This window comes from Odontesthes bonariensis, chromosome 19 (genome assembly GCF_027942865.1).
Source record: "Odontesthes bonariensis isolate fOdoBon6 chromosome 19, fOdoBon6.hap1, whole genome shotgun sequence".
NCBI classification, from domain to species: domain Eukaryota; kingdom Metazoa; phylum Chordata; class Actinopteri; order Atheriniformes; family Atherinopsidae; genus Odontesthes; species Odontesthes bonariensis.
Genome location: NC_134524.1, coordinates 34791823 through 34818885, shown reverse-complemented (window position 1 = coordinate 34818885; position 27063 = coordinate 34791823). Strand labels below are relative to the sequence as shown.

Below are 27063 nucleotides of genomic sequence, written 5' to 3'. Positions count from 1 at the left end.
GCATTTGACTGCTACATTAGCATTCAACTGCTACATTAGCATTTGACTGCTACATTTGGATTATGCACATAAACACGCATACTAGCTACAGCATAGTAACTGCACTGTTATGGATAAGCTTTTAAATGCTTGCTTATCCTTTACTCACATTCAGTCTAATTGAAGACCTACTTTGTATGAATACGTATTTTAAACACAAAGGAGTTCCTATGTTTTACATCGGCTTTATATATTTTCCTTACTGTGGTGACATGAATTGGCTGCACTTTATGTATGAATGTTCATACATTCTAAACTCTGGACATACATTCTTTTGAATGCTTTAGTTGAGGGTTATTTTTTTCTTTCTTTCTTATTTAACAGTGTGTTTTTATTGTTATTAATGAGACTGACCACAATCTTAGATATATAGCTTCATTTATATATTTTGCCTGATGATAAGGCCATATAGAAGAAGGTCAAGATCTCTCTAAGACCAAACAGGTAGCATATTCGTCCTGATTTTAAAAACCATGTCGTTTAGGGGTAGGTCATTGAAATATATATTCCAATATATACAAAATGTCTGAATCCACACACTACATCCCAACATAGGGAAGAAGTTCAGATTAAGCATTGGTCAGGTCACGGGGGGGCTGGAGCCTATCCCAGCTGTCATCGGGCGAGAGGCGGGGTACAACCTAGACAGGTCGCCAGTCCATCACAGGCCACACAGAGACAAACCAGACACACACTCCTAAGGACAATTTTAGAGACACCAGTTAACCTAACATGCATGTTTTTGGACAGTGGGAGGAAGCCGGAGTACCTGGAGAGAACCCACACATACATGGGGAGAACATGCAGACTCCACACAGAAAGGCCCCAGCCAGGAGTTCAATTCAATTCAATTCATTTTTATTTATATAGCGCCAAATACAACAAATGTCATCTCAAGGCACTTAGATAGTAAGTCCAATTCAAGCCAATTGGAATTCAATTAATTGAGTTGAACCTGGAACCCTCCCACTGTGAGGCGGCAGCCCACCACACCACCGTGCAGCCCACCACACCACACCACCGTGCAGCCCGTGCGTATAACCGTGCTCTCTAAACCATTTGGAAATTTGTGTCCTCGAACGGGGAATTTTTAAATATGTGCCTCCAAAATGGAGCAATACCGTAATGTGTGTCCATTGAAAAAGAACCAACTCTGAATTGTTTCAATAACCAACAAGCAAATATATTTATATTTATATATTTATCCAAAAGGACACAATTCAATTTTTTTCAGGTTGATTGAATCCACAAAAGTACCCAGGCTCCGCCCTCGCAGTGACGCAACACCTTCGGCTCTGCTACACTTACTCAGGCAAACTGCTCATTCAGGTGGATTCAAGTTCCCGAAAAAATGGGAACTCCACCCACTTTGTCGGGAAGCAATCAACTTTGAGCAGCGCCAACGGCCCAGGGTAGAGGCGTGTTCAAGGTAGTGACGTGGTTGAACTGCCACTCAACCCATGGATTGTACACGGAAGCGCTTCATTCAATATCAACATGGAGCAGCGTCAAGCTTTTGACACTGCTGTAGATGCTGTAATGAAAGTGTTCGACGGGAGATTCTCGTTAAAAATCGAGCAAGGAACAGCCCTTGAATCATTTCTTGACAGGAAAGACGTTTTCGCCTTGCTCCCTACTGGCTTTGGTAAGAGTTTAATCTACCAGTTAGCCCCGCTGGTAGCTAAATCATACGTCAGAGGAAAGAGTGGTGTGATTGGCTTAAGCTTAGGCACAGCCTTTTCTGGCCTCAACCAGTAGCAACCCGAGGGAGGCGGGTTGACCAGGCCATTTCGAATCGTATTCGTTATGGTCTTGGTCAGACCAGAATCTCGAAGAGATTTGAAAGTCGATGTTAATCAGGCTACCACAAAAGTACATTGCAGCCATCACACCAGAAAACTAGATGAGATTCAAGTATAGCTCAAAACTCTTTTTACTGTGAGTGTGTATGTAATTGTGTAGTCTGGTTCAGAGTCCAGTGCTGTTCATGTTGAGTATTCCAAGATCAGATCCACAGCTGAATCAGCTTTTTTCTCACCTGAAGGGTCCCTCAGGGTCCTTCATTTTGCCACATTTGTCTGGTTTCACCACCTCAGCCTCCAGTTTGGGGTCACATTCTGGGTCAGGCTTACTGCCTGAGACACACCTACACAAAACAGAGTTGAATTTATTTCAGTAACACCCCATTTGGTTGAATGCACCCTCATAATGATAGCTTTGTCATATAGTTAACGGAAGTTTGAAGTCATTGTGTAAACTGTCAGATGAATCTGTAAGAACTCACGAATCATCCTCATCCTCCTCTGTCTGCCAGCTGTTTCCAAAGTCATTGACATTTCCTACCAGAGTGCCATCTGGTTTAGTGAAGTCATTGCCTGGGTTCCCATCATAGTCACCACAGAGACCGCACATCTGATCATAGTAGGAGCTGGATGAACAAAGAGAGGCCAAGAAGGCTGAACAGGATGTGGCCAAATATTGTTTGGCTCTTTAATTGAATTTTAGAAGACTCTTGATTCCGGCTATGGCAACCTCCGTGGAAGATACCTCACCAAAGTATTATGAATGTTGAGAGGATTTATTAGATATCTACATATGGAATTTAAAGTCCAGTGTGTACAGTTGCCTATCTGATTTCTCAGGCAGTTGTCATAACACACTAATAGTAACCTCAGATGCTAAATAGTTCAGTTCCAGTACTCATTCAGATAATCTTCAGATCATCACCTGAGTCATAGCTTCCACGGACTGAGTGCAGAGGGAATGTAACAATTACTCCTTTACCATGATCTGAAAATAGATTTACCTGCAAAATCATGAAATTCCTTCAGTTTGGCTTGAACATAGGTTGGAACCATAAAGGAATAAAATCAACATCCAAAAAATCTAATGGATGTATCTGATCAGAAATAGGCCTGTCTAGACATCCAGATAACCAGGTCGGCTTCAGGCTGTTTTAAAGCTTTCCCCGGAACTTTCTAAATGGATGGGACTGACTGTGTCACATCGTGTTGTTTACATTGTCCCTATGATGCTATTAGCTATTACAAAGCTAAATTATTTACACATTTTTCTCCAAAAGATGAAAGCACTCACTGTCGCATGTGACCAACAAGGTGAAAATACCAAATCGCTTTATTCAGCATTATCAAAATACATTTGAACAGACTCGTATACCAACCTAGGAACTGAGATCTGGGCATAATGGTTTCCATCCCAACGCACCTGCAGGCCAAAGGGTGTCTGCAAGGTGATGTACTGACCGGCAAGACTGAGGGACATGAGGGGAGACGGGGAGTGAGGCAGGGCCACGCGCACGCCGTTCACCTGCAGGGGAGGAGAAGACCCTGGCTTAAAATCAAGCTCAGATGAGATCCGTGAGTTACGGGTCCCTTATTTCCTGTCCACTGCTCACCTTTGATGCATAAGGTAACAAAAAAAAGAACTCTGAACTAAAAAAAAGGTGAAAATACTGACCAGAGTTCTCCTGGCCTTCATCAGGGTCACGGTGATCCCGTTGACTGTGACGTAGAGTTTCCTCAGGTAGGACAAACCTGGCCCTCCCCTCTCCTCATTCTTCCCCTCCACAGAGAACCAGGGACCTGCACGGGTAGCATCAGGGACCACTTCATTCACCACAACACAGCAGATCTGATCACTTGTTTTTCATGTTCTGCAACAGTCTGAGGAAGTCCTGCTCACAATTATTGGCACACCTCAATGATACAGATTTGATTTCTTACACTGGTACAAACATTTGTCTATCTTTTCTGTGCTTTTATTCCAGTGTTGTCCCCTTAGCCTTGAAGCCTTGCTTGGTTCACCGTGCAGCATCGTCTATGTTACGGGCTGAAACCACCGCTCCAGATGTCTTGTGTTTTTCCTACATTCCTAGAAGCATCTATGATTTGTGATGTTCACAAGCCGTTGGTTAATTCTGCTCCCAAATGCTGAATATGAAGCACATGTGAGGAATCCATTTCAGTTCAGGGCTGCATGGTGCTGTGCTGGTTAGCCCTGTTGCCCCCTGGTTCTAATCTCAGCTGGGTTCTGTCTGAGTGAGTGAGAGTGTGCATGGTTGTTTGTCTCTGATTGACTGGTGAATTCATGAAAACATCAAAACCAACACCTGTGTCGAACACACATTTGATGTTTTATATTCTTGTTTCCCCCTCCATTCAAGACTTTTTGTTGTCGCTCAGTAAACTTGGATGTTACACTAAATAAATCGGAATTTAAAAAAAATCTATTTATTTGCATTTGTTTCTAAACTTCTTAGCAGGACCATATCTCCTGCTGGCTTCACAGTCACTGCTTTTACACTTGCCAAGTGACATCAGTGTAAGACATCAGTTGAAATAGACAATCAAATGTAAAAGAGTTGTTTTAGGGCTTTGGGCTTTATATTTATAAAATACATATATGTGTCTATGTATATATATATATATATATATATATATATATATATAGACACATATATGTTCATATTTCTATATGTACACACATATAACTGGACAAAAAGCAGAAATCACTTTTAATTTGGGCCATGCCTCACCTGTAGGAATGCTTTATGCTGAACTGGCTGGAACTTTTTGAGCAATCCAAACAGACATATAAACCACAGCACATAACCTTCTTGGTGGGAATAATAAATCATATTAAGGTAAGAACAACATGGTCATACCTGTGTTGTTCTTGCATGTTCTGGCAAGTGTGTAGGTGCACGTTCCCATAAAGCTGTAGAACTTCTTGTCAAATGTGTTGTAGTGAGGATCTCCAGAGACCACACAGTTCTGAGAGCCTGAGGAGACAGACATCAGACAGTGAGACTCTGTGAAACAACGGCAGAGCCATGCAATGTCTCAGTGGAGATAGAGCTGAGTGGAGCTGAGTGCCTCAGAAAAGCTCACAATGTCTTCGGGTTCAAGTGCTATATTTGGGCTTTTATCATAGCCAAGAGAAGTATGTATCAACAAAATAGTTGTTTTCAGTTCCTAAACCGACATTTTATTTTGCTTTGTTTTAGTTAAACAGTCGGATTCCCCTGGTCCGCACCAGTTCTAAGTCAGCTGCTAGGCAGCAGCCGAGGCAACCCACCAGGGCCCGCGTGAACGGGTCCCCGATGGGTGCCGCAGCTGGGGAGATCTGCGAAAAGGCCCCACCCCCCCGGCCCGCCTTCCACACAGTGTCGGACACACCGCCCCGAGAAAAACCCGCCAAGCGACGCCCGCCAGACGACTCGAAATTTAAAGGGGGTGTATAAGTGTGGGCCGTATGTGTAGAATTCACACTCTGATCAGTTAGAACTAGCAGTTGGTGCAAACTTACCACTGGGATAGCAGCCCAAATCTCCATTTTGAATTTTGCACTGGTGCATTGGGGGGCAGTCAGAGGCCTCACAGGTAATAAAGGGGGCATTACACCTACACCTGAGCTTACAGTCCTCTACGTAGAATTCCTCTCCGGGCTGAAACACACACAGTGCAGTACCATGGTAACACAGCTTCTGAGTTGACTTTTACTGCACAATTTTCTAACAGTTGGTTCTACCCGACTCCACACATGCACATACACAATCCTGTTTCTTTAATTTTATAGGATATTTAATCTATTTCCATAATTCCTGGACACTTAATCCAAACCATAAGCAGTTATTTCCTTTTTCAACATTTTATACCAGGAAGTAATAGAGGAAGCAATAAAGATGCACACTTCCTTAGCTCCTTTTAAACCTTGTTGTGGTTCTACAAAGTGCTTTATGTGTGCTTCTCATTTACACATTTACACTAACTCATATAGACACAGTCTATGCATGCAGTGTTTTTCTCTACAATTACATCCTAACAATCGGGCAATGTGGGGTTCAGTCTTGACCAAGAACATGTACACAGTGGCAATCGAACAGCAGCCTTCCAGTTGGAAGTTGATAACACAAACACCATTAGAATTGTTGCAAAAGCTGCACTGTTTTTTACAATGATTTCAGAACTGACACATATGCACACACCATTTCCTGATGAACTATCCAACCCACTTCACTGTACCTCGTAATACTGGCCATTGGTGTGTTTGCAGCCACATGAGTTCTTCTTCACACATTTTCCAGCACTTAAGATGTAGTTAGGATCACACACACAGGCCTCAGAGCAGGGCCCACCACAGGAGGGGGGCTTCCCATTGCATGTCTCCTGACAGGGGTCTGCACAGGGCTCATAGTGGCTGTTGGTGGGACAGCTCAGTGCTAAGAGGAAAACAAGAGGCTGAGGTTAGTGATATAGCATTACAGTATGATTTAGCAATTTTCTTTAGAAATATTAAGACTTCTGAGTCAAGCGATTCCTTCCAAGGCTTTTTCATCAAGATTCTGACCGTGCTTTCCATAAGGATTATTGCCCAAATAGCTAAATATTCACACCATTTTCACACCATTACTAACTTCAAAACTGTTAAAAAAAACATGAAACGATGATGGACAACAATGTGTGTCTGTGTGCATCAGCATTGCCCACACCTACATTAACTGAATGTAGGTGTGTGCAATCACCTGAAAGGACACATCCTGCCAAGCAGAGAGCAAAGAGTTGTCCTGGTTGGTTCAGTGACCTTTCACAGCATGTGAAACTGATACGCACCAAGCACCAAATCTAGGTAGGTTTTCTATTAGATGAACAAAAGTAGAAACCCCACCATATTGACTGGTAAATATTTGTGCCAAAGCAGCCACGTACTGTTGTGAAAATGATGCTAAGAGTCCAGAGCACATTTTGGTGTCATATACAGGCCCACTGATTCTATCTGCTGTTTGACTTACACACTAATCCATAATTGGCCAACGTGTTTGTTTTACATTTTACCATCAAACCCAGCAGCTAATCCTAATTCACACCAAACAAAATGCTTACCAATTACAGGTAAGAAGGCTTCAAGGATCAATGATCAGAGCTGATAGGCATTGTATTAGCTTTTGGTTTCAGAAGTAGTTTTTTATTTTTGGAAAAAAGAAATTGTAGAAAATCTGTCTCAAGATGGGTTTAACCAGTAGCTAAGTTTCTCGGAGGGCTGGGTAGAACTGCCAGAAATCTGTCTTTGTAAGTTTGCTTTCTTGTGTACTGTCAGGAGTATAATGACCCATTTGCACCATCACTTCTTCCATCTATCCAACCCTTGTCTAAATGTTCATTTTCCCAACACTCACGGCAAAAGGTTTCATTCCTCCAGGGTCCAATGTTGACCCCACGATCCTGGCATTCATTGACATAGGCTTCGATGGCTTCACAAAGAATAGGTTTGGCTCCGTCCAACTCACATAAGTCAAAGAGACAGTCCCTGAAGTAATTCTGGAGACACAAAATCAGTTTGTTAAGTTACAATGCTGAAATCTGACTAAATAAAAAATAAATTCGGATTTCTCTCCCAGGCTGCTGAATTGCTATTGGCAGCAATGAACAACTAACCAAGGGACATGACCCATATTTATACAATTAAGATCAGGACATAAGGATACTTATGGTGTGTCATACAGGGTAAATCTTTAGTGGAACAAACTCAGTTAACTAAAAAGACAAGATTTTGAAATGAATGAATCTATGAATATCTACAGGAGCACTAGCCTCCAAAACATTTGTCAACATTAGAGGAGGGAGCTCCATCATTTTTATGTGACGTGTGTTTACTTATGCACTCATCATTCATTCACTCATCTGCCTTTACACACATATGAACTTCAGTAACATCCCATTCTTAATCCAGAGGGTTTAATATGACGTCGGCCCACCCTTTGCAGCTATAACATGTAGCAGTCACAGTGCTGTGTGGATTAAGAGTTTTTCAAACTTTGACAAAACCAACATTCCTGTGGGGGATGTTTACGTATGTGGATATAAACCAGATCTTCATTTTCTTTCCAATGTTCAATGTTCAAGTCTATCATTATCTGGTGACACACTCAACTTACCTTATTTCACCCATGTGACATCTACAAATGGGGGAAACTGGTCTATAACTGAATTAAAAGCCAAATTAGCAGTGAAACACTGACAACAGCTTTCACCATGGATCCTTTTAGTTAGAATATCACTCGTTACTGCTGTACAGTGAAGCCCTGTCCAGGACCGCCGCCGCGACAAATATGTTACACATTACTGATCGTATAAAGTCCTGCGAATATGCTCACACTCAGGTAGTAAACGTGCTCATTTCCTAACTATTAAGAAATACCACATCCTAGATCATGACTCTAACAATGAGTAAAATTCTCCCCTAACATTGATCTTTTTCCAAAAGAAATCTGCATGCTTTTACTAGGATTTTCCATTTGAAATTATATAGGCTTAGAAACCTTTACTTATGAACATTATCTTTAGCTATTAGACATTTACTACGTAGGTTAAGTAAGCTTAACAAAATTACGTTTATAGCCATTGTAGTTTTATAGCCATTGTTGTGTCAGAATTGTATTAGGCTGTCTCGAGACACCCACCATAACCCTCTTGAGAGTCCTAGCAACCACCAGACTCGGACCCACTGGACTTCTTCACCTGCGATTCAGATCAGCCACGAGTTCAGATCCGATTCGAATGGGGGAATGTAGCAGTCACAGTGCCATGTGGATTAAGAGTTTTTCAAACTTTGACAAAACCAACATTCCTGTGGGGGATGTTTACGTATGTGGATATAAACCAGATCTTCATTTTCTTTCCACAAAGGAAAAAGAGACAGAAACTGCCTAATTTACGTTAACCTTCTACCCTTTTGAGAGTTTTTGGGGAGTCGAACTCGCAACAGACGCTCTCCATAAATTGGGATAAACTCGAATGAACAAAGAATCTTTATGTTGGAGAGGTGGGAGACTTACTATCTTATCTTCACCATGAATCAAATTGACATTTTAACACCCTCTCCCACCAGAGAAAGAGACCAGATGGCTACATACGAACTGAGAAGACTTCACTAAGACTCACTTTTAGTCGAACCTTAAAACTATATTAAATGTGTTTGATAACCGTATACAATTTCTTTCAGGTTTCCAGCTTGATCACAAGACGCATATAGAGACAATTTGTACGATTCTGGCTTAAATATTGACAAAGAACTGATCTTGGTGGAAAATGCCCAACCTGCCTGTTGGAACCACATTGCCCCCTAGTGGTCTGCAGTGTTGATTAGTTGAACATTTAAATCCCAGAGGACTCAGTAAAATGGACAAGATATATGCAACTTTTAACTTTTAACGATGTCCCTTCGGTATCTATTTGGTATTTGTTTGCTATCCCCATTGTTAACACAGAAAATTAACATTGTGTGGTTCACTATTCATATGTCACGATTTCATAGATATTCATCTGAATTTTGAAAGTCATAATCATCAATTACGTTGTGTGTTATTTTGATGTCTTTATATTGCAAGTCTATGTTATATCTTTAATCTGCATATCTTAACAAGATGTGGTGTTTTCAGAATCACCGAGACAAATGTTCTATGAGACGGAGTAATGGAGAAATAAGAGTTTCTTTGTCTCATCCAGAAATCCCCATATAAAAACAGATCATCTTACACAGACATCCAGACAGACATGCACAACAGTTCAGGCATATCATTGGCTGAAAGAGTAGTGTAAGCTTACGTCATGCCCCGCCTCCGAGAGTCAAAACCCGGAGCCCGAGAAAAACACAGGCTCTCGTTTTCTGGCTCTCGCTTCAGGCGTCTTGTTTCTGGCTTCATGCCACTTGTTCCAGAAGAGTTCCAACCCAGAGTTTCAGAAGGAGATTTGAGCAGAGAACAGTTGCTCAGAGAGATTTGGAGATGGTTTGAGCAGAAGAGAAGAGCTCACCAGAGTTTGGGAGTTTTCCCATAATCTCAGGAGAGAGCGGAAGGACGTGAGGATGAGCGATGCAGAGGACGACCGGAGGAAGCCCTCCAGAACCCAGTGAGACCCCGGAGACGAGAAAGAAAGACCCGAACAAAGATAAGAACAGAATGAAGTTTTCCTACCAAGAAAACCAACTCCAAGCAACCTTTTATTAATCTTCTGTGAACTTAAGTTCACTTCATCAGAGAAGCAACGGACCCACTGACACTCAGAAGATTCGATCATCTAACCACAGCCCTCGGCACCATCGTTCCCGTTTCCCAGTGAAAAGAAGCAACTGAGAAGTCCGCTAAAGTCAGCCACCACAACCAGGAAGGCCCAGAGAGCGGAAGAGAAATCCCCTCGGACCCCGCGTGGCCGTTGCCGTGTTCCGAGCTGACTAAGCAGAACTTCAGCACAGTAAGACCGACCCGTTTTCACCTTAAAGTGGGTTTGATGGATGTCTCGAGGCTTTCACAGAATGATAAATTAATCCGAAATGTCAGTATTTAGCGTCAAATAGTCAGCCAACCTATTTGAAAACATCCAGTATCTCCCCATTCCCCAATATTTTATTTTCCATTCACTAAGTGTTTTATATAATCACCCATATTCAATGCATCTCCTGTTTGTTTAAAGGTTCATGTTTTGGTCATATCATTGTAATAAACAGTTCATATATCTATATATATGTTATAATCACAGATTGTGTCGTATGCTTTCTTTACGTAATGTCTGTCCAACCAAACGAGAACTTCACGAAAGTAGCGAGATATGAGACTGATTATTAATTGATTATTAACTGATTATTAATTTAACATACCAGGATCGTAAGATTTTAACAGTTTTCCTACCTGACTGTAACGTAAAGTTAAGATAGCGGTAGGTGGTGCCCTTAATTCGAGGTTTAAGATAAATCCTTATATTTGATATATATAATTGCCCGAGAACGCTACAAACAGCTCCTTCTGGGAAAGCTTTCCACAAGGTTTAGGAGTGTTTATGGGAGTTTTTTCTTCCAGGAGCTCATCTGTGAGGTCAGACACTGATGTTGGACAGGCCTGGCTCACAGTCTCTGCTCTGATTCATCCCAAAGGTGTTCTATCGGGTTTCAGAGCATTCAGAGTTCCTTTCACTGGAACTAAGGGGCCAAGCCCAGCTCCTGAACAACAACCCCACACCATAATCCCCCCTCCACCAAACTTTACACTTGGGACAATGCAGTCAGACAACTACCATTCCCCTGGCAACCGCCAGGATGTAGTTGCCATGGAAACCCATCCCATGAAGCTCTCTATGCACTGTTCCTGAGCTAATCTGAAGGCCACATGAAGGTTGGAGGTCTGAACTCTGCAGAAAGTTGGCGACCTCTGAGCACTATGAGCCTCAGCATCCTCTGACCCGCTCTGTCATTTTACCTGGCCGACCACTTCCTGGCTGAGCTGCTGTCGTTCCCAATCGCTTCCACTTTGTTATAACACCACTGACAGCTGACTGTGGGATATTTAGCAGCGAGGAAGTTTCACCATTGGACTTGTTGCACAGGTGGCATCCCATCATGGTACCATGCTGGAGTTCACTGAGCTCCTGAGAGCGAGCCATCCTTTCACAGATGCTTGTAGAAGCAGTCTGCATGCTGAGGTGCTGGAGTTTATACACCTGTGGCCATGGAAGTGACTGGAACACCTGAATTTAATTATCTGGATGGGTGAGTGTATATTTTTGGCAATATAGTGTATGTTGGGATGTGTAGATGCACATGAACATACATTGGGGTTGACTTTGGGGTGGCACACAGCAAAGGGACCCTTTTTGTCCAGCAGGATACCACAGTATCCAGAGCTCTCATACAGCTCCCTGTCTTCGTCATCACATCCTGGGATGGTGGTGTTGGGTTTCTTATTACACCTGTCAACACAGATATCAAGTTACACTTTGTCCCTGCTCATTCTGATAAAAAAGAATGAACTAATACACACTGGTTTGGAAAAATATTATCCTTTTACTTATAAGAAATGATTAGGAATACAGAATGAGAAATACAAATATTAAATCATATAATAAAGTATTTAAAAGATTCACCGGAATTAGTGTAAATAACTAAATTGAACTTAATAAGCTAAATAAAATAACCTTCTGACCAGTATCTGTATACATTTATAAAGTTTAATCCAGCCCTTTCATTTAATTCTAGTTGTTTGTATTCACCATGTTGTAGCTATGATGAGCTAACACTTTTTTAGATTTTGATATAGAAGTTGATAAAGGTACATAAAGCTTTTTTAGGTGTTTTAGAAATATCAAGGTACACCTGCAACTGCAATACTCACATAGGGTCAGTGTTCCAGCTGTGTCCAAATTCATTGGCATTCTTTGTCAAGGTTCCATCTGGTTTACGGAATTCATCATCACCTTTTCCATTATAGTCTCCGCACAGTCCACAGAGTTTGTTCTGATAGCTAAAGATAACAAAAACGTGCAAGTAAGTCGGAGCAGAAATACAATCAGTGATAAATCTCGTTTCAGAGTTTGAGACTTGTTTTCACCAAATCTTAGTACAAGCTTTCATTCATTTATTTTTTGTCCTATTTATGCCAAAATCTCCATTAATAGTAGTCGTTGTATGTGCTAAAACCACGTGTAAAGACAGCATGAGTTGTTTAGTTCTCACTCACTCTTTGACCACTTTGATGTCCATGAAATGGTTTCCATCATAACGGACAGTTACACCAAAGTTCATGGACACGGTGTAATGTTTTCCTGACTTAAACACAGAAACACCGGGGACCGGAGTCACTGGGAGGTTGATATTGGTCTCATTCACCTGTATGGGGAAAAATGCATGGAAAACACACTTAATGATTACTGAGAAAATAGAATTCAGTCAGTTATTATAAACAAAGCAGGTGGAGAGTTTCCGGTAACCGATGTTACAAGAATGGTTTTAGTACAATAATAAATTCTTCCATCCATTTTCTGTACATGCTTAATCCAATTCTGGGTCACATGGGGCCTGGAGCCTGTCCCAGCTGCCATTGAGCAAGAGGCAGGGTACACCCTGGACAGGTCGGCAGTCCATCACATGAGACAAACAACCATCCACACTCACACTCGCTCCTGGAGTCAATTAAGAGTCACCAAAAGTTTCTGTGTAAGGCCCCAGTCGGCATTTGAATTGGGAACCCTCTTGCTGTTAGGCGACCATTCTACCCACCACACGACTGTGCAGCCCTCTATACATTCATTCATTCACTAGCTATATCCCTGTCATTCAATAGAGTCCCTCCTGGTGACTGGGTAGGAAACAGGATTCCCCCTGAACAGGTCACTAGTTCATTACAGGGAGATAGCCAAACATGCAGACTCATAACAAAGTTATAGAGAATCATAGAATAAATTAAAATCATTGGAAGCCAGAGCACTCGGAAAAAATCCATATTTACACATACATGCAAATAGCACCAAGGTTTCAACCCAAAACTGAACACTGCACACCTAGTGCTTTTTCTTTCCACTGTCGCCACGTGCATGCTCAGAACCAGAGATTGAACTTCTCTGTGATCTGTTGGTGTCTGTTAGTTCCTCATTTCTTACCTGCACAGTGCCACCTTTGAGAATGGAGATCTTCACCATGTGTACATATACATGTACAGCCTTCACATAGGAGATGGTAGGCCTGTTATATCGATTTTCATTGTCAGCATGGACCTCAAAGTAGGGTAGAGATGTGCCATTGCAGGGTGCAGACATCAAGTAGCTGCAGTTTCCCATGAAGTTGTATTTGCGTTTGTCAAAGGTGGTGTAATGAGGATCACCAGATGCTATGCAAGTGGATGTACCTAAGGATGAAAACAAATGAAAAAATATACGTTAACATATTTTGTGATAAATAACTTATTTCAATGCACATGTGTGAAACTGCATGAACATTGGTAGTATATTTCCTTACAACAAACTATGTTATTTAAACTGCATTCTGACAATAAAAACAATGTAGACACTAATTTAGTGTCTGAAATGTGAGGAGTAGATGATATTGTCAGGCTGTAGTTTTTAGGTATATAGTATAATGTTGGATTAAAAACAAAAATATTTTTAATCTGTAAAGATTAAGACCCTTACCCAAACTAACCTTCGAGAAATGTAAGCAACCTTGGTGAACAGTAAAGAAACTGAATACGTGGTCTCATTGTTGCCAACTTATTTACTTTGTCACTGTATTTGGACATTTGTCTTTACAAAGGGCATGCTTTTCCTCAGATGCTACTCTCCAGCTGATTTCCACTTAATGTACCACTTAATATTAATCTAATGGGAATGGGGCACCATATAGCTCAACTGGTTGAGCAGGCGTCCCATGTATAGAGGCTGTACTTCCTCATCGCAGCTCATAGCAGTTATGTCTGAATTACATTGTACTGTTTTTTTTGGTAAGAATTGCCATGAATATGATGAACAGAAGTCAAGCAGAGTAAGGGACAAGAAACTGCCTTAGTGGAGTTCCTTACCCACTAAAAAGTTGCAACTAATGAGCTTCTTGAATACATCTACTACCTTTTTACAGGAATATGGGAAAAGCTCCACCCAAGTCTTCAGGATCTGCATCCTTTACAGAGGATTTCTTGGTCAGATTCAGGAGCTGCTCATAACTTTTCCACCATCAATATCCTCCAGTTCTTTTTCCCGACTGAATATGGTCTGGACAAAGCCCGTTTCCCCTTTTATGAGTCTTTTTATGATTTGCCAACAGAATGTCCTTCTGCATAGCCTCTCCAAACTCCTCTCACACAGGGGCTTTTGCTGCTGCAACCATCACACTTCAGTTCTTTTGGCTCCTGGTAGCTGTGTGCTACTTCAAGAGATCACTGGACCAACCAATCCTGGATAGCCTCTCTCTTCACCTCACTCAATACCAGTGTCCACCAATGGGTAATTAGGCTGCTATAATGAAAGGTGCAGATGATCTTCTGACCAAAGCTCCAAATAGCAACCTCTGTAACAGAAGCTTTGAAAATGGTCCACTCAAACTCCATGTCTCCAGTCCTCCTCAGGATGCACAAAAAGTTATTTTGGAAGAGGTGACTAGAAAAACCCATAAGGAACCTACACCTTACCATGTCAGTCTGGCAGTCTTCCCTGCCATATTATTAACGCTCCACCAGGTGGTGATTAGCTGACATCTCAACAACAACATAGATGAAGAGAGGTCACCTATGTCTTCAACACATATGGCCTCAGGTTTGATAATGTGACCAAGACTTTGGCCTATAAAGACCTGTGAAGTACCTTATTCTCGAACATGATGTTTGCTATGGACAGTTTATACCGAGAACAGAAAACCAATAACCACACACCATTTAAGTTAAAATCAGGTAGTCCACTCAACTTCAGGGTACCCCATATGAAAGTCCACAGGAAAATGATTTAATATCTTTATGACTGACCATAACCAAACCATCGCTTTACATTTCTTATTTTCATATCATTTAGCCAATGGCATTGTCTAGAATGACAATTCCTTCAAACCTGAGTTATAATTTAGTGGCTGTTAGGAACTGTTCTTATCACTTTTTTTTGGACAGTTGTGCAGATAACATTGGAATTATTACCTTTAGGATAACAGCCTGCAACACCATTAACATCTCGACACTCTTCAGTGGGGTCACAGGAGTTATCAATACATTCCAAAGTGTAGTTTCCACCACAGCGGCACAGCTTTGTACAGCCATCCCCAAACACAACCTCGCCAGGCTGAAATAAAATGGAAAAATTTATCAATATCAAGAGTGTGCACAATACACCCAGGCTAACAAGCAGATATTTATTAACATAATATTTCAAACTATGATCTCTGACCTCATAGTAGTTATTGTGGTCATCCAAACAGCCACATTTATCTAATGGCACACACCGTCGTCCCTTGAAGACAAAGCCTGGTTTGCAAAAACAGCCACTGATGCAGGAGCCAGAACAGTTGGTGGATGGCTCCATACAGGTGGGAATACAAGCTGGACCACAGTCAATATACTCTGCATTAGGAGGACAAGGGTCTGTACACCAAAAAGAGAATTGAGAATTTAGGGGGAAAAAAAATACGAGAAATATTGAATTAATTCATGAAATGTTAGTGAAAACTCTTAATAACGACATTTCATACTTGGTGGATTGGTTGTAGTTGGTATAGGTGTTGTTGGTTTGGGTGTGTTTGGTCCGGGGGTGGTTGGTTTGGGTGTGTTTGGTCCAGGGGTGGTTGGTTTGGGTGTGTTTGGTCCAGGGGTGGTTGGTTTGGGTGTGCTTGGTCCAGGGGTGGTTGGTTTGGGTGTGTTTGGTCCAGGGATGGTTGGTTTGGGTGTGTTTGGTCCAGGGGTGGTTGGTTTGGGTGTGTTTGGGCCGGGGGTTGTTGGTTTGGGTGTGTTTGGGCCGGGGGTGGTTGGTTTGGGTGTGTTTGGTCCAGGGGTGGTTGGTTTGGGTGTGCTTGGGCCGGGGGTTGTTGGTTTGGGTGTGTTTGGTCCAGGGGTGGTTGGTTTGGGGGTGCTTGGTCCGGCCGTGGTTGGTTTGGGTGTGCTTGGGCCGGGGGTGGTCGGTTTTGGTGTGCTTGGTTTGGGTGTGCTTGGTCCGGCCGTGGTTGGTTTGGGTGTGCTTGGGCCGGGGGTGGTTGGTTTGGGTGTGCTTGGTTTGGGTGTGCTTGGTCCAGCCGTGGTTGGTTTGGGTGTGCTTGGGCCGGGGGTGGTTGGTTTGGGTGTGCTTGGGCCGAGGGTGGTTGGTTTGGGTGTGCTTGGGCCGGGGGTGGTTGGTTTGGGTGTGCTTGGTCCGGCCGTGGTTGGTTTGGGTGTGCTTGGGCCGGGGGTGGTTGGTTTGGGTGTGCTTGGGCCGAGGGTGGTTGGTTTGGGTGTGCTTGGGCCGGGGGTGGTTGGTTTGGGTGTGCTTGGTCCGGCCGTGGTTGGTTTGGGTGTGCTTGGGCCGGGGGTGGTTGGTTTGGGTGTGCTTGGTCTGGCAGTTGTAACTGGTGGTGCAGGAGTTGTTGGCTGAACTGTAAATGAAAGACAGATCATTTCTCATGAAAACATCACTGACATAGTTTATTCATATTTCATATTGTGTGATGAGTAGCTCTTGCTCTGGTCAGTTTCTCACCGTCGCAGGTCTTGATACACACTGCATCAACAGCGATATCTGTCTGAGGAGTCTCTCCAAAAGTGCCCACAATCACAAACTGAAATGCATATAAACGAAAGAAGCAAATGAATGTAAGTCGAAAGGTATATGCATCCAAAAATAGCTACATGGAGTTAATATATTTACACGGGTGGCAGCAGTTCCCTCAAAGTGAACCTCTGCAGGCTTCCAGCCTTGTCCCTGGTTTCCCCTGACAGTGAAGAGAGCGGGTCCAAGGTTTTCACCTGGTAAAAAGAAAGTAAAAACCAAATCATGCAGATATTGTAATGCTGCCAGCATTTAGTTTTTTTTATTATTTCATACTGAATTTATCTTTTTACCTGAGGTAATGGTGTGGACACTCAGCTGCATGGTGGTACTGGTACCATACATGTAGTAGTGGAAGCTGACCTCCAAACATCCAGTGGTGGGGGTTATTTGAGGACTTCTGATTTGAGCGCTGACTCCAGGGAAAGCATCCAAAGAATCCAACAGCATATATGATCCAACTACATATGTAGGGGTCATAATTACCAACTGACATTTTTGTCACAATTAATTGTGATTATTAATACGTTTCTAAATGTATTTAGTAATATCTGGTTAGCTTATTTTCAGTTTAGAAATAACCCCCCCAACCACCCTGTTTGGTCTTTAGAACATTCCATAAAATAACAGAACCACTAAAAGAGTGTTAGATTGCTTATCCTAAGAGTGGCTGACAGGTCAAGACTGAGTTCAAGACAAAAAAACCAAAATGCTTTGTATGTGTAAAGATGATAGTAGAGTATAAGTGGATGTGATAGGATGTTTTTAATTGCTTCTTGTATGGTCAGTACAAATTATGCAAATGTTGGTTGGGGTGAATATGAACTGTTGTGGTCAAATGCATGTAATTTTTATCTTTTTTGTCACATTCATTCTGTATTTGGCACAGATACAGCCTAGGAGGAAGAGCAGTCATCTGCTAGTTGGAAGGTCAGTGGTTTGATCTCTGGCTTCCTCAGAACACATGACGAAGTGTCCTTGAACCCTGAACCATTAGTTGCCTCTGATGCATCCATCGGCGTGTGAGTGTGTGCGATAGCAAAGAAAACGCCCCGTATAGCTTGTCACACTGTACAGATGAAGAAGTGCTGTATGAGTGTGTGTTTGAATGGGGGGGGATGTGGCCTGTAGTGTAAAGGTGCTTTGAGTGGTCAACTATTCAAGGTAAACACAAGAAACTTGTGCTAAAGGGAAAAAAAATTTAAAATGGACCAGACTCAGTGAATAATTCCCTATACTCCCTATTTCGATCAGTGAGCAGTGCTGACCAACATGTCATTGGGGTCATCAGGTGGGAACCTCCTTTCATCAGTGTTTCATCTAGTTGGACCCATGACACCTCCAGGAGGCTAGACAATGACCACTAGCATCCCAGAGTCACCCCCCTAATGCCAGCCAACACTGCTCCTCACACCACAACCACCCAGCCTCTCACCAACTGCACACCAGTCACAGAGGGATGCAAACCCTGGTTCGGGTAGGGGTAATGAAAATATAGAAGGTGCCAGAGGTGGAGGCAGGACAAAACACACTAGCAGACACACTAGCAGATTCAGCAGACAAACTCATCTAAACAGCCCTACATTCACTAAGAATGCCAGCAAAAACAAAGCCATACAACTCACTCAAAGCCAACTCACCCAAAATGGCCGCCTGGTTTCAAAAGGCTCACATGGGCCACACCCTCCACTTAAATATCCTGAACTTCTTCTTTGCTTTTTCAAAGAGTCTGTTTACCCTAAGTGCTCCCCCTGCTGGGCCCCCAGCTGCTATTGCTTCTTCTAATCCAAATCCACTGACTGGACTTTACTGCCTCACCTGACACTTCCTTCACTATTTTCCTCATACTCTGTCCACTTACACCCAGCTCCCTCAGCAATGAGACAACAGACTTTGCAACAAATCCTCTACATCCTACTTCCACTGGACAGATTCTAACCTTCCATCCTCGCTGCTCTGCTTCTGCCCCCAACTCCACATATCTAAGCTTTTTCCTTTCATATGCTTCTGATACTAATTCCTCCCAAGGAACAGTCAGCTCTATGAAATAGACTCTCATTCTACTCCTAGACCACAAGACTATATCAGGCCTTAGATTTGCAGAGGCTATCTCCTGGGGAACAACAAGCTTATTTCCTAAATCTACCTGCATCTCCCAATCACAAGCATCCTCCAAGCTGCCGTGCCTCCTTATCGTCTTATTAACTTTCTCCCCCTCTTGAACAAACTGAATTGCCACTCTCTTCACCTTAGACCCTCCTGAGTTTACCTGCCTTCGTTTATCTTCAATACCTGCAGCTAAGCTTCTTAATACTTGGTCATGTCGCCATGTATACCGGCCTTGTGACAGACTAACCTTACAACCTGACAAAATTAGGCTTAGCCTGAGCCACTGCCTTTGCACCCCTTAACATTTCCTCCTGTCTACGAACCTGCTCAACAACTAGCTTTCTCTTGGTGAGAATCTGGTCTCTCCATCCATAAAGACATTTACACAGCTCAGCTCTCTCTTTACAAGGACTCCATCTCTCATGCTAAAACACGATATTACTCCGGACTTATCTGCTCTAATGCAGGCAACACCAAGACTCTTTTTTCCGTATTCAACAGCATCTTTCAACCCCCTTACTCCCTAACCCCCCACCTCTACTCCTCCGAAACCTGCAATTCTCTCCTCCTGTTTTTCAATGAGAAGGTTAAAAAAATCCACCAGCACCTAGGCTCCTCTACCTCTCCCCTCCCCTCCTCTGATCTTCTACCACCCTGTCAACCATTTTCCAGCTTTGATCTCCCACATCCCTCAGTAATATCAGACCTCATCAGTAAGTCCAAACCCTCTTCTTGTCTTCTTGACCCCCTCCCTACAGTCCTGGTCAAATCCTGCCTTCCCTCTCTGCTCCCCCTCATATCATCCATCATCCATTCCTCACTGTCCACTGGAATTGTTCCCGCTCTCTTCAAGTCTGCAGCTGTCAGTCCCTTCTTGAAAAAACCTGGTTCAGACCCCAACGATTTCAATAACCTCCGCCCCATTTCTCACCTTCGTTTCATCTCCAAAATCCTGGAAAAAAATGTTGCTTCCCAACTTCACTCCCATCTCACCAAGTACAGCCTTTATGAACAATTCCAGTCTGGTTTCCGTCCAAGCCACAGCACAGAAACAGCCCTTATCAATATCACCAACGACCTCCTCAAGGCAGCTGACTCCGGTTTCATCTCCATTCTCATCCTCCTCGATCTAAGTGCAGCCTTTGACACCATTTCTCACCCCATCCTCCTCAATAGACTCTCCTCCTTAGGCATCACCAGCACCCCCCTGCACTGGTTTCACTCCTACCTCATAGGCCGCACTCAGTTCATACAGCTCAAGTCCTCACTGTCTCCTCTCAGCCCTCCCCTGTCACTTCAGGTGTTCCCCAGGGCTCCGTCCTGGGGCCCCTCCTCTTCATCATCTACCTCCTCCCACTTGGCAATATTTTTCGAAAATTTGGTATACATTTCCACTGCTTCGCGGATGACACCCAGCTCTATCTGTCCAGTAAACCTGACGCCAGTCTCCCTCCCTCCTCCCTCACCCACTACCTCTCTGAGATTAAATCCTGGTTCACCGCAAACTTCCTTAAACTCAACAGTGATAAAACGGAACTCCTCCTTGTTGGCACCAAATCCACCCTTTCCAAAGTTGACTGTTTCTCCCTTACCATAGACAGCTCCACCGTGTCCCCCTCCCCTCAGGTTAAGAGTCTGGGTGTCATTCTCGACAGCACACTTTCTTTCCACTCCCACATCAATAACATTACCCGGTCTGCATATTTTCATCTACGTAACATTAATCGTCTCCGCCCCTCTCTCACTCCTCACACCACTGCTATCCTGGTCCACAGCCTCGTCACCTCCCGCATAGATTATTGCAACTCACTCCTTTTCGGTGTCCCTCACAAATCCCTTCATAAGCTTCAACTGGTTCAAAACTCTGCAGCCCGCATTATCACCAGTACCCCCTCCTTTCACCATATCACCCCCGTCCTCCAGCAGCTTCACTGGCTCCCGGTCAAATTCATAATTACTTTCAAAACCCTACTTTACACATTCAAGGCCATCCACAACCTCGCCCCCCCATATCTGTCTGATCTCCTCTCCATTGTCATCCCATCTCGCTCCCTCAGGTCATCCTCCTCCCTCCACCTCTCTGTGCCCTCTGCCCGTCTCAGCACCATGGGGAGCAGAGCTTTCAGTCGCTCTGCTCCCCAACTCTGGAACTCACTCCCACCAGACATCCGCAACATTGACTCTTTACCCCTCTTCAAATCAAAACTCAAAACCCATCTGTTTCAAGCTGCATTCTCCCTCTAGCCTCTTTTTTAACTTGTATTATTTTATTTATTGTGTTTTTAATGTGTTGTAAAGTGTCCTTGAGCGTTGAGAAAGGCGCTTTTTTTAAAATTAAATGTATTATTATTATTATTATTATTATTATTATTTAGTACATTTAAACTCCTCTACTAGACTAGATACTGGGAGCTGGAGTATGCCTTTCCCATACAGTGCCACAGTACTTAAGCATCTAGGAACACAGAGCCAGTTCCTAATATAAAAACTAACTAATCTTTCCATTTTTTCTACAACAGATAATGGAATGTCATACACAGACAGTGACCACATCAACCTAGGAAACAATCCAAACTGCAGACACCACAGCTTCAACTTTCCTGGAAGCTCTGATTGATCTATTCTATCCAGTCCCTCAGCAACTTCTTTCCCAAACTGCACTGCCTGCTCTCCATCATTCATGTCTGCCTGGTACCACCTGCCTAAACTCTTTACTGCCTTTTCCCTAATTATTGGAATGCTTTCTTCATCTATTACAAACTTTCTATCACTTAATTTCCCTCTACTTATTGAGATACTTCTAGTAGGTTTGATTTTCATCCCAGCCCACTTTAGATTTTTGTTAAGTCTCTCAAGTATTCTCTTCATACATGGCACTGTTGTAGTCACTAACGTCATATCATCCATTTAGGGCCTAATTGGTGCAAGGCGCATGCCATCCTGACGTCTCTCTCCACCTACAACCCACTTGGAAGCTCTAATAATTATCTCCATCACCACTGTAAATGCTAATGGAGAAATCGTACACCCTGCCATAATGCCTATTTCTTGTGCTAAAGAAAAAATGGACCAGACTCAGTGAATAATTCCCTATACTCCCTATATAGATCAGTGAGCAATGCTGACCAACATGTCATTGGGGTCATCAGGTGGAAACCTGACTAGACTAGAAAAGTGTTATATAAGGACAGCCCACTGAACTCATGTTGGGGATCAAATACTCCTACTTTAAATATGCACTATTTTAGCAGGCTATGTGATGCACTGACTTTCAAACAAATCATAGAAGAAAAGATTAACTTACATCCAGGTTTGGAAAAGTCATCATCAGGTCCAGTGCCTTCAGTCTCTGTTGGTCCATTCCATTGCATAAAACCAAACATATCGGGGTCGTCGGTGTGAGTCTCCCACCCACACAGGTCATCAGGATTGTCAAAATCACACCCAGAAACACAAGCTGGGGACAAAACATTTCCACATCAGTTATACACCTGCATGTGTCTGTGTGTGTGGCTGTATGTGTGGCTGTGTGTGTCAGAACTTACAGGGACATGCTTCTTCAATAATAACAATGTTGTCCAGAGCTGAGTCACAGGACTGAGATGAGCCTCTCTGAGCCTCAAACACGATCTGCAGACACAGAAAAATACAGATGTGCTTTTCTTTCAGATGCACATTTTTATCTGAGCAGCCATTGAAAGTGCCCTCAGTATAAAAAAAACATTATTACTATTATTTTTCAGTTACTATTAATCTTCAGATACACATTTGAATTTGACAGTTTTTGGTGGATAAGCAGAGACAGTAGAAGCTGCTCAGCAAGCTGTGCACCCTAACTTCGTGGAGGCCAATCAGCAGTAAGAAATTATTAGAGGGACACAGTACTGTTCATCCTATAAAAATCAGACAGTTGTTATGTTATTTTCTGAAGCTTTCAAATTTTTAACATTTAAACTATTCCTGGTCATTTATCTCAATGAGTTCCATTTTGAAATTTGCTCTGATGACTTTGGCATCACTTCCTGCCTGTGGCAATAGGTGAGAATCTATCAAGATGAGAGACCAGTCTTCATCTGTCCTCCAAACTACAACAGCCTATTGTCCATTTGCTTCTGGTGTCTGTGGCTTTGCAATGTCAATTCTACAGAGAAAAAACACCGAGTTAAAAAACAATATTTGCTGTTGCCTGTAAGTCTGAAGGTCAAGTTTGCTTATTGTTCAAAGCTTCCATTTTCCTGAGGTAACACGTGGCTGTATACCTGCCTCCCCTCCACCCCTCGTGGGTTAATGTGTCTTTACAGCACAACCAGAAAGCTCAACTTTGCAGGGCCAAAGCTAATGTTAACATATTCCCTCAGTACTGCCAATCCCCATTTTTATCATTTGAAATAATAGTTGTGTGATCCAGTGTTCATTCATTTTACTTGTGGAAATATGTTCATCTAGCTGAGATAGGCTTTTCCTTGTTTTGGGGTCTAGCAGCCTTTATTTGTAAGGAAAGGGGTCAGAGACATGCAGGAAAGGGCCACAGGCAGGGACAGACCTCAGAATGCTGGCTGCATTACGGGGCTTCAGCCCCAGTTCAAGCTGAGCTATCTGTTGACCCCCCCAAGCTGCTTTTCTTTACAGGAGCCTCAAGCAGGATTCATTTGGACATGATGTGTTAAAGCTCAATGATGGCTGGGCCGGATGTTTGGAACGATAGCCCCAGACACGTTCAGTCTGGCTGACACCTGCACGGCTGAAAGGTCTGAGTCTGAATCTGAGCCACATAAAGATAAAATCTCAGCTTCTCATTACAAGGTTCTGGCTCACGTTTTGCTCCAGCTTCACCTCTCAAACAGAAGACAGAGTCCTCAGGTCAAGTGACTCGTTTTTTCCAGCTCACAATAACTGCACATGTTAAGAGTAAGTGCAACTAAGCCCTTGAGAGGATAAAGCCAGTCTGAGCTCCGTATAACAGTGAAGAAGTGTCAACATGTAGAAAAGTGAGATTTTCAGCTGCCATGCTTCATAAAAACACTGCACTCGCACCATGCTGTGAGTCTTTATGGGGCAGTGATATCTGAGAGAAGAATGAGAAACACAACATGCAGCTGCTTTAACACTCTGATACAACCTTCCTTTCACATATCTCATTTCTGACAGAATCCCTCTCTCCAGCGAGCCACCTCGGTCTTGCTTGCTGACCCAGGGAGATTGACTTTCCCTTCAGGACCTTTCTGAACAGATCCCAGCCTAACGCTAACATTCTTGGTTCTAAGTTCCCTGTTTGAAAAGTTAAGGCAGCATCTGCAGTGATGTGGTACAACTCACAGTGAGCCTCTCATCGCTGGGTTTGGACACAGTGATGGAACCCTTGAGCCAGGATGGACTCTGGAAACCAGTTTTTTTCCAGACCTCCGCCTCAGCGCTGGGAGTTTTTGCCAGGACTCTTAACGCATTGGTACTGTCGGAGCCATACATGTAGTACTGGAACTGGACACAAATCTGAGCGGCCGATGAGGAGATGGCAGGGCTCAGCAGACGAGCGGTCTGTCCATTGGACACATTGTCAGACTCATGGTAGATAAAGAAGCCCTCTGAAAACAGAAGAACAGGGATATTTGCATTTTCATAACTACCATGAGCACTCAGTGTTACCATGGTAGAACTCTGAAAATAAACCATTTGATTTGATTTAACCAGAGATGAACCAGAGCATGCAGACCTCCATCAGGGTAGTCTCCACTGGGACCGGTGCCAGGTGTTGGAGTTGGACCTCTTTGTCGGGTCCAATCACTGTTGTCCGAGGTGTCCTGAGTAAAGCTGCAGAATGGAGCGCTGTCCTGGTTAAAGTCACAGGAGGTCAGGACCACTGTTGGAGAAACAGTGATAGGACATGTAGCATCATCTCATTTACTGTTCCAACAATCTGTGCTCCTTGGGAAATGATTCCCACTGGCGGTCCATGCTTGGTCTGTGGGATAAGTTGCTTCACTGACATTTACTGTGATCCTTAACTGTTCAAGGCAGTAATGACACACAAGCTAAATTGTAGGCATTCTTGGTGGCTTAGATATTATCAGTGCTGCCTTAAAGAAGGGACGACATAGACTTAAGAATCAGAAGTCTCAGGTAAAGTGGAGACAGAATGATCTACATGTGTTAATGAGAGCCTTACACCTGCAAAATGTGTAGGTTCCTTTTCAAATTCATTTCTCAATGATGATCAGCATTAATAATCAAGATCTGTATACTAGTGTCTGACAGCAAGTTTCCTGGGACAGTGGGATGTAATATATGGGCATGTTGATCCCTTCTTTGGGTTTCAGCTGCATCCAGAGCAAACTGAGAACTGAGAAGTAACAGGGACACACTGCACATCATGGCTTTATCATACCAGGACTGTATTCAGGAGAAGAGCTCCAAACACTAACCAATCTTCTGTACTTCAGAGTACAATGAGGTTTAATTCAACTTCAACATAGAATAATACCATATCATTCCCTTTGGGATAAATAAAGTGTTTTTTCAATTAATTTCTAAATAAGACAAGCTATCTCAAGCCATGCCTTTTGTTTGGAAGTGAAAACAATCCTGAAAAGTTCTTCAAACGTCACAACCAATTCAGTGATCTTGAATCTCGATTTTGATAAGTTTCTGCTGTTTCTGCTGTGTTTGTTTGGGCTCTTTGAACTCAATTGTGAAGTGTGAAAGTGCTCTGGATGCTTAAGATAAGGAGCTGTAAAGAAGTAAAGTCCACAAAAGTCCCAAGGACAGTAGGGTGGGTGCAGTGAATCACATGCTGCGCCCCAGTCCCACCTCTGTGGGAGTTCTTCTAAAGATGCACAGAAATGATTGTATCAAAGGTCAGATTTTAGTGGAAGATTAAAACCAACTCACCATTGTCCCTTTGTTCTTCCTGTGGGCTGCAGATAAAGAGCAAGAAGAGGCACAGATTAAAGCTTGGTTAAAGTCAGTCAGAAGTACAGAAACCCAAAAAGATCAGGAAGAAAGACATCGATATCAGCACTGCAGAGGAAAAAGGATTCATCATCATGATTTATTAAGAGTCAGCCTGAAACAGTCAATATCATTACAGTGTTCATTATTACTCTTTTAGAAAATAAGAAACTGTAACGTTCAGTTGAAAGCAGATTTATGATGTCAGTGCGTAAAAAGCACCTTTTCTAAGTCGCTTTTTTACCAAGTCAACTTTTATGTTTTGAGTTGTTTCCTCACAGATAATCAGGACTCAATTAATGACAACATCCCCGAGGAGGTTATATAAGAAGATTTCAATTCTCCTGCTCCTATTACAAATGATTAACTTCATCATTTCATGTTTCACGGCATCAAACAACAAAGCTATATAATGTTTACAATGAACTACCAGTGATGGCTCTGCATTGTCCAACCTGCAAAACAAAGATCAAGGAAACACCAGCAGATGTAAAGCAGCTCCATCAAATCAGAAGTGGAATAAAAAAAACATGTATGAAGATAAACTGTAGTGGAAAAACAGGAACTAAATCATCAGGCCTTCTGAGTAACACTGTTACAAGTAATAGATTACATAATTATGAATATGATTATTCTGACCCACCTGCTCTGTGCTCCGCAGCCACACATCCAGAAGAGCAGGATCAGAAGCTTGAATCCATCCATGGTTACCTCTGGTGAGAGGTTGGTTACAGAGCGGCAGAGCACCTGCTCAGAGGACTTTATATAGAGGCTGAGTTACTGCACTACATGATGAGTAAATGAGTAACTGGGAGTGATAGGGACAGGGCGTTTTCCCTTTGGGTGGGACTTTATAGGTGTGGGTGTGGGTACTTATTGATCACATGTAGGGTGGGGATGCCCATCAACTTCACAAGTA

The 27063-nt window shown here is 42.9% G+C and overlaps 1 protein-coding gene across 1 annotated transcript in view; it reads right to left on the bottom strand.

The window, feature by feature from the left end:
* Positions 1-26849, bottom strand: part of zanl (zonadhesin, like) — a 61312-nt gene extending 34463 nt beyond the window's left edge. The window contains exons 1-24 of the mRNA XM_075450943.1: positions 26788-26849; positions 26085-26110; positions 24910-25056; positions 24516-24781; positions 22745-22829; positions 22504-22656; positions 17384-17551; positions 17190-17287; positions 17022-17100; positions 16045-16917; positions 15744-15937; positions 15497-15638; positions 13482-13726; positions 12563-12711; positions 12218-12346; positions 11657-11795; positions 7235-7376; positions 6084-6280; positions 5368-5506; positions 4724-4840; positions 3517-3641; positions 3221-3366; positions 2324-2467; positions 2078-2185 (exon numbers count right to left, since the gene is read on the bottom strand). Of these exons, the coding sequence (XP_075307058.1) occupies positions 2078-2185; positions 2324-2467; positions 3221-3366; positions 3517-3641; positions 4724-4840; positions 5368-5506; positions 6084-6280; positions 7235-7376; positions 11657-11795; positions 12218-12346; positions 12563-12711; positions 13482-13726; positions 15497-15638; positions 15744-15937; positions 16045-16917; positions 17022-17100; positions 17190-17287; positions 17384-17551; positions 22504-22656; positions 22745-22829; positions 24516-24781; positions 24910-25056; positions 26085-26110; positions 26788-26849 (4073 nt within the window). The remainder of the gene's footprint in view (positions 1-2077; positions 2186-2323; positions 2468-3220; positions 3367-3516; positions 3642-4723; positions 4841-5367; positions 5507-6083; positions 6281-7234; positions 7377-11656; positions 11796-12217; positions 12347-12562; positions 12712-13481; positions 13727-15496; positions 15639-15743; positions 15938-16044; positions 16918-17021; positions 17101-17189; positions 17288-17383; positions 17552-22503; positions 22657-22744; positions 22830-24515; positions 24782-24909; positions 25057-26084; positions 26111-26787) is intronic.
* Between the last annotated feature and the right edge of the window lie 214 nt (positions 26850-27063).